The 10,670-nt window shown below is 33.6% G+C and overlaps 2 protein-coding genes across 2 annotated transcripts; one reads left to right on the forward strand and one right to left on the reverse strand.

Annotated features, from left to right (window-relative positions):
• Window positions 1-504: 504 nt before the first annotated feature.
• LOC145160626 (small ribosomal subunit protein eS28x) lies at window positions 505-1,271 on the forward strand. Its single transcript, XM_079079904.1, has 2 exons — window positions 505-617; window positions 870-1,271. The coding sequence occupies exon 2, from the start codon at window positions 880-882 to the stop codon at window positions 1,075-1,077; it is 198 nt and encodes a 65-aa protein (XP_078936030.1). The 5' UTR covers window positions 505-617; window positions 870-879; the 3' UTR covers window positions 1,078-1,271.
• A 3,927-nt stretch (window positions 1,272-5,198) lies between these two features.
• On the reverse strand, window positions 5,199-6,524 carry LOC145160627 (uncharacterized). The gene is made up of 4 exons (XM_079079905.1): window positions 6,345-6,524; window positions 6,055-6,251; window positions 5,711-5,940; window positions 5,199-5,597 (listed from the first exon to the last, which is right to left on the reverse strand). The coding sequence occupies exons 1-4, from the start codon at window positions 6,428-6,430 to the stop codon at window positions 5,319-5,321; spliced, it is 792 nt and encodes a 263-aa protein (XP_078936031.1). The 5' UTR covers window positions 6,431-6,524; the 3' UTR covers window positions 5,199-5,318.
• Between the last annotated feature and the right edge of the window lie 4,146 nt (window positions 6,525-10,670).

The following is a 10,670-nucleotide window of genomic DNA, read 5'->3' on the forward strand; positions in this document are numbered from 1 at the left end:
AAAAAAAGTTATTTAAAAAAAATTAATAATCCAAGAAAGAAAGAAAGAGGCGGGGTTTGGGTCATAATTGTTTTTCCAACCCATTCAGCCAGAAAAATATGATTTTGGGGTTTTCTGGGAAAGACATATCTTACCGGGAAAGACCCATTTTTTTGTGCAAATCAAACAGTATTTTCAGTCCATTCAGCCAGAAAGATCTGTTTGGACCTGAAAAGATGCGTATCAGACCTTATTTTTCAAATATTCAAATTATACAAAAATGTTTAAAAATATGTAAAAAACATTAAAATGACAAAACAGTAGTTTTAACTATTATAATATCAAAACCATAGAAAATCTAGAAAACTCACAAGCTTAACCCATAGATGTAAGGTAAAATGTTTTTTAATATCCATATATAGTTTGTTACGACCAATCTAACTGTTCGTTGCAAAATTGATAATTTTCGACCCAAGTCCATGGGCCTAAACTATGAAATTCCAAAACGGGCGTCGTTAGTCATATGCCCAACCCAATTTCTATATCATATATAAAGCCCTCTGCCTAGGGTTTTCTGAATAATCAATCTCCTCATTCGTTCGGGAGCAGCCATCCTTCAATCTCTAGAACTGCATCAGGTAATACTCTGAATATGACCTCTTAGATTTCTTATGGATTTTATCAACTTGAAGTCATAGCTCACACGATTTATCGCCTCATCAATGTTCTGTTTGTGTTATTTGTATCACATCGATCAGTTTGGCTTAGAAGAAATACGATCGATTTAGTATTCTCTCGTTTAATTTTGTATTTTTAATGCCGATTGCACAACGAATCAAATTTCCATAAAAACATGACGACATTCGTGTTTTAATTAAACTGTTTTCCAGCGAGTGAAAGATGGAGTCACAGATCAAGCACGCGGTAGTGGTGAAAGTGATGGGAAGAACTGGATCGAGGGGTCAGGTCACACAGGTGAGGGTCAAGTTTCTTGATGACCAGAACCGTTTCATTATGAGAAATGTGAAGGGACCCGTCAGAGAAGGTGACGTTCTTACTTTGCTTGAGTCGGAGAGGGAGGCCAGGAGGCTGCGTTGATTTCTCACCTTATTCTCAACTTTTGAGGTTTGCTTAAGTTTTGGATTTTGTTCTTAGAAGATATGATTTGAGTAATATGTATTTGAGGCAAACTATTCTCATCTCATCTATGATTTCTACATCATTACTCTTGTAACAGACAATTGATTTAATGGTAGATCAATGCACATCTTGGGTTTATCGTTTTTTGAACACATTTTATTTTTACATTCATGGTAGTGCCAAGGTCATATTTTTCTATGCATATGTTTAAAACGTTTCTTGTAGTTACTGGATCACCTGTAAGAGTCTAGATGGGTTTAAAACGTTTTCACAGATTAGAACTACTGCTGACCTAACGAAATTACAGCCACCATAGCTATGGTTATTATTCTCTCTATCATCGGGTAATGGAATTCAAACGATACTGAGTGGGGTTATTTTTTAGATGCTTTATTGGATTGCTTAGAGGCTCTTTAGATGCTCACGAATCTATAGTAGTGTGGTTGCTAATGTAGTTGGATTGATGCTTGTTTGGACTTGTTGGTTTTGTTTTTATACAATGGGACTATTTGTAAATGAATCTGGTATTTTTTAAGGTCTAATGGGAGAAATCTATATAAGTTTCTAAAATGAAACATATCAATTATCAAGTGTGTTCATAATTTAGAAATGAGTCCAATCTTTTGAATAGTTATAGCTGGTCTTTACAATTTTATTTAGTTATTTAAAATAATTAAAAATGTTTCGAATCTTCTGAATAATTACAGTGGGTCTTTGCTATTCCTAACTCTTTTGATGTATGAGTATTCAATCTTAAACCAGTAATTCGGGATTGACTCGTTAAAAGCTAGACTCGAGATCGAATTAAACGAGCCTGAGCCGAGCTCGAGCCTAAATATGAGGCTCGTTTATTAAACGAGCTCGAGCCGAGCTTCAATTAGTGGGCTCGCGAGGCTCTCTCTCTCTCTCTATATATATATATATATATATATATATATATATATACACACACACACACAATGATATACATAGATATATATACACACACATATACATAGAGGCTCAATTAGGCTCGCAAGCCTACTAAATTGTTCACGAGCCGAGCTTGAGCTTCATTTTAAGGCTCGAATCGAGCTCAAGCTTCCTCAAAATTAAACGAGCCGAGCTCGAGCTTGGTCGGGTTCGGCTCGTTTACACCCCTAATTGTGCCTTTCTCTATCACCCTCTTGCATCTAAATAGCTATTGGTCATGCATTTTTACCATCTTGTCAACTGCTTTTTAATCCTAACAAAATGCACAATTAGTAACAAAAAGTGTACAAACTTTAAAAAGGTTACACTCTGACAAATAGTGGTACATAATAATAATAAAAATGAAAATAATAATAATAAAATTTTATGGAAGCCATTTGTTAAAAAAAAAAAAAAAAAAAATAATAATAATAATAATAATAAACGTTGCTAATGACTACTTAAAAATCTTCAAAAAGCATAAATTTTCAAGACATTCGAAACATCACACTCCTAATTTTCCAATATCTATTGTTAGCCGCCTCCAAAGGACCAGCTTCAAAAGAAGTTATAGATGTCAAGGTTCAACATATATAAAGAATTAAACAAAAAGGAAAATAAATATATTATTTATAACTTTAAGGTTTTCCAGCAAAAAAATGGTGCCTAAATAGTTTTATTTATTTATTTATTTATTTATTTATTTATTTAATCCAGAGAGTATGCCAAGAGGGTTTTTTTAGCAAAACATGGGGTGACTCACAATCAACTGAGGTCCATGTAAAATGCAGCACAGCCCCTTTGTAGTATACCAGACCTGTCATGTTTGCAAGTGGTAGTGTGTCGAATCTTTTGAATCATTACAATTAAACAATAAGCTTAAGACCTAGATTGAGTTTGTTCCATAGTAGCATTCATGGATTTGGGATATAACAATGTTTGGTGTGTGGGATACATTTAAGGTTTGACGATTATAATACAACTAGGGATTTTAACCAAGTCAATCTGATTGGGTTTTGGGTTAAATGCGTCAGGTTAATCAGTTTTTTTTTTTAAATAAAAGTTGACCCTAAATCCGACCTATTAAGGTTCGGGTTAATCGGGTTTTAGATTAGTCGGGTTGAAATCTGAAGTAAAATAATGTTGGCCATTCTAGCAAATAACTTACAAGTATGGGGACCAAAAGTGTAAAGTGTAAAAAAGTTAGACTGTAGAGTTTGTTTACATGTATGGAACCTAGGGTATTTTGCAAGCAAGATGGGGCTTGGAGAAATTTGAAGGGCTGTTGTTTTTAAATTTGTATTATGATTCTAATTGCGTGTACGACTTAAAAGTTAAAATGGTTTTATTTTACATGATGAAAGGCTTGTTATCCCATGGGCTTAAAATGGTTGTGCTGTACAAATTGTAAAAGATTGTTAATCTTAAGCGGGTTATTCAAGTTAACCTAAACCCGAATAATACAACTAAGAATTCAACCCGATACCCTACCCTAATTACATTTTCAGATTAGACGGGATAACCCGATTAATTTGAATTCACCTTTTTGCCCCTATCTAATTTTTGTATTCGGACTCAGTTTGGGTCAGATTAATTAGGTTTAGGCTGTTTTGACACCGCTAAATATAACTATAGAAGTATGTTTCTCAGTTGCTCTTTGCTAACCAATTGTATAACACTATAACTTCTTAGGGAGGAGGGAGTCATTCCCTCCCAACCCACTAAACCCACTGTCACATCAATTTTAGTCTATTCTTTTTCTTCATCTTTCCCAACCCACAACACACGGAAATCCTATCTTTCTCAATCTATTCAATTAAAAAAAATTCAAAAAAACTAAGATACAAGTTTTAAAGCACATGGTACAAGAGGAAATGAGAGAGAGAAAGTAGAGAGAGATGATGAAGTGAGTTAGTGAAACCAATTAAACAACCCGCTGAAGCGGGAGTGGTACCGACGATAACTCTATTGCTAATTAAGATTTTACCATGATTGTTTTGTATTTTTTTTAATTGATGAGTTTAGTGGGTTCAAAAAGATAAAGTTTTCGTATGTTGTGGGTTGGGAAAGATGAAAAAAAATAAAAGAGAAAAAGTGATATGACAGTGGGTTCAATGGGTTGGGAGGGAATCCCTCCTCCCTTATAGATGTTGGAATGATTAACAAACATTCCCTAACAAAAAAAATTCTCTAACAAAATGGTCTCTCTAACTAACAAAATGGTTCATGTTTTAATAAGAAAATTACAAAAATGGCCCCTATATAATAAACAAAGTACAACAAATAGTCCCTATAATAATTTCCAGAATAAGTTCCTGTGCGAATTATTTTTATAGGAATGGTACCTATGTTTCATAAAATCATAGATATGGTCCCTGCCTATTAGCAAAATTTATATAAATGGGCCATGTGTTTCACAAAATTATAGAAATGTTCCGCTTTACACAAAATTACAGAATTAATCTATGCTTAAAGCAAAATTACAGAAATTGCCCCAACATTCACAAAACTAGAGAAATGATCAATGTCTAATAAGAACTTTACAAAAATGTTCCCCATGTAAGAGAATATTAGAAAAATTATGTGGAAAATATAAGATTAATAAATCCGACAAAGCATAGACCACCCTCCTAGTTAATTTCATATAATGGGTTTGTATGTTTGGTGGGCCGATTGGGGATTCCCTGAAAATACAATTGGAAAACAAGTTTCTAAAGTCTAAATTTTAGCCACGATAAAATTCTGCAACTTTCTGAGCTGCGAAAGAAAAAAAGAAAAGAAAAGAGGGCGATGTGGAAAAGAGATCGTTGAATGTCTTAATCCACAAAGCACCATTCCCCTTGCTTAAATTATTTCTATGTCAGGGAAAAAAATGGGTCAATAGCTAATATAAAGATAAAAATAGACAAAAAAAAAAAAAAAAAGTGGTGGGATAAGTGCTTCTAAATTATTGAATTCACATGATTTTATCATATTTAAAGTTTGAAATTATGCACAATGATTGGATCAAATGATTAGTTGGTCAACCTAACAATCCCATATCTAATAAAATCTTGTATCATCGCAAATTGTTTACTTCTGATGTTTATGCTATACATCATCTTTTATTAGCGTGTAGTTCTTGACCATTAAGGTGAAAAGAATCATTCAACATTTCATGTAAGCCCAAAAAGACATACATCGTTTATTCATAGAAACACTTTAACCATAGATTAATCCCAATACTTATAACAAGAATGTCACAAATCTCACATGTAAGCACGCATACGTGGCCTTACAACTGACTGTGCACCATCAACGTATATCGTTGTCCCAGTCATGTAGCGTGAGTCATCACTTACCAGGTAGATCACGGTTGATGCCAGGTCATTCTTCGGGTCTAGCCACCTGTTCAATGGGTTTGCATCCTTCACCAGTTTTTCTGCCCTGTCTTTTCCCACTGATACTGGAAACTCATCATCTAAATGCAATCCACGAGCAATTGCATTAACCCTAATCTGATGCTTCCCGACCTCCATAGCTGATGTCTGATCACACAGAAACCAATCAAAGTTGCTATTAGGATTTTAGCACAGAATTTTACTTCTTTATATCATTTATAAAACGGATTGAAAGGGAAACAAAGATCAAAGTTACTTACTCTGACTAACTGATGAATTCCACCCAAACAAGCACCATATGCAGCTGCACCTGGATATATTCCTCTCTCACCACCAATTATCGAGGTCATGAATACGATCGATCCTCCTGATTTGTTATCCCTCATTCTTTTCGCAACAGCTTTCATCAGATACCAAGGGGCCATGAAGTTTATTCTAACAGTCTTTTTGAACTCAGCTTCAGACAATTGAAGTGGATCTTGCATCTTTCCTGTTTTTACCAGAAACCGAGTGATTTAATAATCTCAATTGTAATCATCATGCCATGAATCAATTTGCTCACAGAGCGCTGAAACGAGATATGGAAATTTGGCAGTTGATTTACCTTCATAAGTATAGCAATTTACTAGAGCATCCACTTTCCCCAAAATACTCCAGGTTTTCTCCACGGCTTCATCAAATACCGACTCTCTCTCCGATTCCATATCTAATCCAACGATTTCAATAGCAACTTCCTTCAGATCGTTGGTGATCCAATCCGCAACGCCCTTGAGGACCTTCTCGTCTCCCACTAACACCAACCTAAACAAAGAAATAAATACATTTGAATTAGTTCAATTCAGATTTCAGAGGTGAAATCCAGCAAACATATCGAAATTTTAGGCGCAAACATACCTGCATCCGCGTTTTGCTAAATGATAAGCGATGTTTCGTGAAACCGCATCACCGTTGATGGTGAGTAAAACCTTCTTTGCAGCCATTGAAGGATGAAAATGAAGCCAACGATCAATTAGATCGCAAAGGAAAACGAAGAGGAAGTTTGGAATTAATAGTGTTGACTGAGGTAGGTTCTTAACGAATTGCCGTCAGTTTTGACTCTTGACCCCTCCATATGGAAAACACGAAGACCAACCAAATTACATTATTACATGATATGGTCCGTAGACTATTGATTAATTGGCAATATCAGTCCTCTCATTTGACATGTTAGGCTTTGCAGCCCCTAAATGAAATTGTCTATATGTCAACATCGTCGATCACTGCTAACATAAGCAATATGAATCAAGAACCTCACCACATGTTATCAGTGATCAGTGAACAAAAGTGATTTGTTCAACTTGGTAATTTATTTTATTATTTATATTGACTGTTTTTATTTTATGACTTTGATTGTTAGGGTTTGACACCTTCAAATTGGTGAAGGAATTTGTATTAAAATATCAAATTCCTACTTTGGTCAGACAAGATTTTTCTGCAAAAACACGAAAGCCCATCAATATTTTTTGGGCTTAGGGCCACAACTTAGTCTGTGATTGTGATTATATTTAGGGGTTGTCTAAATGGACATCTCATTTTACCATTTAGACACTCTATATAATTTTTAAGGTTTTTTATTGTAAAAATTACATTGTTTTTTGAAAAAGATGATTAAAAATAGTTAACTATTGGTTGACTTTTGATAAAGATGTTTATAGGGTGTCTAAAGGGTGTCTTACTAGCAGCACCCTATATTTATAACTACCTAACGTTTGTCCATACTCGATAAAAGAATTCTAAAACAAGAGAACACGCACGCTGACATTTGCCATAGACCTTCCAACATGTTTATAGCATCATTAATTCAGTATTAAATAGAGGTGCACGAAAACCACGGATTTTTAAAGGGTGGGTATCTATTTTTTTTAATTGTTAATTGCATTTTTATGATTGTTTTTTTTATTGGTTTTATTTTTTATTATTATTTGTATTAGATAAAATTATGTGATTGGTCCATATAGTTTTTCAAAATAGGTTTCAATATAGATAATGGAGTGGGTTTTGTCCCTGATCTGATCCAAACCCGTACAAATTATACTCACTCCGTCTCAAAATTATAGTTCATCTTTCCTTTTTGGTTTGTCCCAAAATAATAGTCAACTTCTAAAAATAAATAACATTTTTACCAAAATACCCCCTCATTATTACTTAACCAACTAAGCATTTAATAGAACATTAAATGCAAAGTAAGGACAAAACTGTCATTTTATTAAATAAAGTTAGTGGTAATTAATGATTTTCTTAATATGTGTGTTTTTTGTCTGTGGACAATAATATTGGGACGGAGGGAGTATTTGTTTGGAGCGTAGTTTTTGATTTGTTTATCCGTTAACAACCCATACCCGCTAACCCTATTATTAAAATGGTCGGGCATGGATCATCATCGATCCGTTTCATTTATAACCCGCCCCGTATAAATTTTAGAATAATACATTTATATTTTATACTGCTCAACGTTTAATTTTAATTCAAATTGAAATTCGAAAGCCCAAAGGTCAAAGGTCAAAGGCCAAATTGTTTTTACCTAAGACTCGAGGAATTGACTTCTATACTTTCAGCCTTTTACCAAAAAATTATGATATCATTCAATTTATATTTCATCAAGCAATCGTTAATTCTATTTGTAAATCAATAAAACAATTTATTAACCGGAAGAAAGTTTGCAATTACTATCATAACAATCGACAATCAACAGTCATAAAACAATTGGAAATTGTTGCAATAGTGACTTTTAATTCCAATCGAAAGTCCTCGAGTACTTAATGTCTTTTTTAAATCAACATTTGTTTTATTTAATAAATGTTATTTTAAGTATTAAACTATAGTAGACATTTTTTATTTAAGAAATGTTATTTTAAGAATTAAGTAAAATGTATTTGATTATTCAAAAAACCTACAAGTTACGGGTGAGTTTGAATATCTGTTGATTCAGTGGATAAATGTATGAGTTTGACTATTCAAAACTCCACGGGTTATGAAGCGGATTTGGATCGGATTTTGAAATTTGTTAAAAGGGTTTAAATTAAGATCGTTTCGCTCCAAACCCGCTCCATTGTCATGTCTACATGGTGAGGATAACTATGATAGTCTTTACGTGTTCGGTCCATGTGGTATCATTTCTTGCATGGTTAATCTATGTTGTTTCATTTTGTTTCAAAATTGATCAGAAATTACTACTATACCCCTTATTTTTTATTATTTATATTTGTCTTTTCTATTTTAAATTATCATTTTAATTATAAAAAATAATAGAACAAAAATGTAACAACAAATTGAAATGCCAAATGAAGTGTAAGACAGCAGAGTAAATAATATTTTTAACTCTATTGATCAAATGAAACATGATACAATGGAATGGCTCAATTATTCATGGTGAATACAACACATTTAAGAACCTTTTTCTATTACAATAACACACACCTATATATAACTAAAAAGTTAAACAAAAAGATATTTTTTCGCAGGCGATCGAAAAATAAAGAAATGGTTAATCTATTCAAGATAATTACATATTTACAAAACATCGTCTCAAATTCATCCCATTTCATTATATTGAGGATGTGATATGGTTCTGAAGGATGAACATGATATGGACAATTCCTACAAGATTTCATTTTTGAACCAATAATCTATTTTTTTGATTTATTTATTCTATTCCATGATTGGAACATAGGATGATACATGTTACACCTTGATTATGAATCAGAAGTAGGGATGAGATTTAGAACCGGAAAACCGTACCGGAACCGGAACCGGTTCCGGTTATGGGTTTAAAAATTTGCTTTATCCGGGTTCGGGGTAATTCGGGTTTGGGTCCATCGGGTCCGGGTAAAGCGGGTCTAAAAACCAGAACCGATGTTAGGAACCGGAACCACTTTTAGGGCCGGAACCGGTTTTTGTGAAACGTTTAAAAGATGTATATCTCATTCGTTTAAACTCCGATTGACAACGATTTTTTCCAACGTGTAGTTTAGAGTTTGTACATGATTTTAGACTATAAATTTTCCATTTTTAGTTTTATATTCATTGACTTACAGTCCCCCAAAGTCGAGATATCAAAGCTGAAAGTTTTTAGTTTTTCAGTTCTTTTGTATTCTGTGAAAGTTTTAAAACATGCATATCTAATTCGTTTGAAGTCGGATTGACATGTGGTTTTTTCCAACTTGTAGTTTACAGTTTATACATGAGTTTTGACTATAATTTTTTCATTTTTGGTTTAATATTCAATGATTTACAATCTCCCGAAGTCGGGATATCAAAACTGAAAATTTACAAATTTTCAGCTATTTGTTTTTCTACTTTGTATTCTGTGAAAATGTTAACACATGCATATCTCATTCGTTTAAAGTCGGATTGACATGCGGTTTTTTCAGAGTGTAGTTTAGAGTTTGTACATGATTTTAGACTATAATTTTGTCAATTTTGGTTTCATAATTCAATGAGTTACAGTCCTCCAAAGTCGGGATATCAATATGAAAATTTTCAAAGTTCAACCCACTAAATAGTAAGTAATTACCAAAAAAATCATGTTTTTCCGGGTTTTCCGGTTCTAAAACCACTTTATCCGATTCCATCCTACCCACTTTGATGTTTCCGGGTTTTCCGGTTGTAGACCCACTTTACCCGGTACCGTACCCGGAACCGAACCGGAACCGGTTCCTATATACCGGTCCGGTTTCCGGTTCTATAAAATCTCGTTAATCGGTTCCGGGTTTTCCGAGTCCGGGTCCATCCGGTCTGGGTTTGGACCCACTTTCATCCCTAATCAGAAGAGAGATTTCAACTACTGGCACATTTATCCAACCATATATAAACATGCATACTATTCACACATGATGCGTACAACTACCTGTTCACACTAACATACATGTTAGGAGCACTAAAATAAGTCTATGTTCTAAGAAAATTCAAAGGAGCATAACATGCTCTATGAATAACTTTAGATTCAAAACACAAAAATATAACTTTGGATATCACAACAATTTTGTACCTAACATCCCCTTGTGATAAGTCCTAAAAGATCTTAAATCAACAATCAAACAACAATGAAGCCACACCGACCAATGATCTTCTTAGAACCAACTACCATGACAAATGATCTGTCACATCCTTTCAATCATACTATGAATTCTCGACACAATTTGTAAGTATGACAAGTATATTTTGAAGTGTGAAATATGGAAA

Source organism: Lactuca virosa, chromosome 2, assembly GCF_052849685.1.
Source record: "Lactuca virosa cultivar CGN04683 chromosome 2, Lactuca_virosa_CGN04683_v6, whole genome shotgun sequence".
Lineage (NCBI taxonomy): Eukaryota > Viridiplantae > Streptophyta > Magnoliopsida > Asterales > Asteraceae > Lactuca > Lactuca virosa.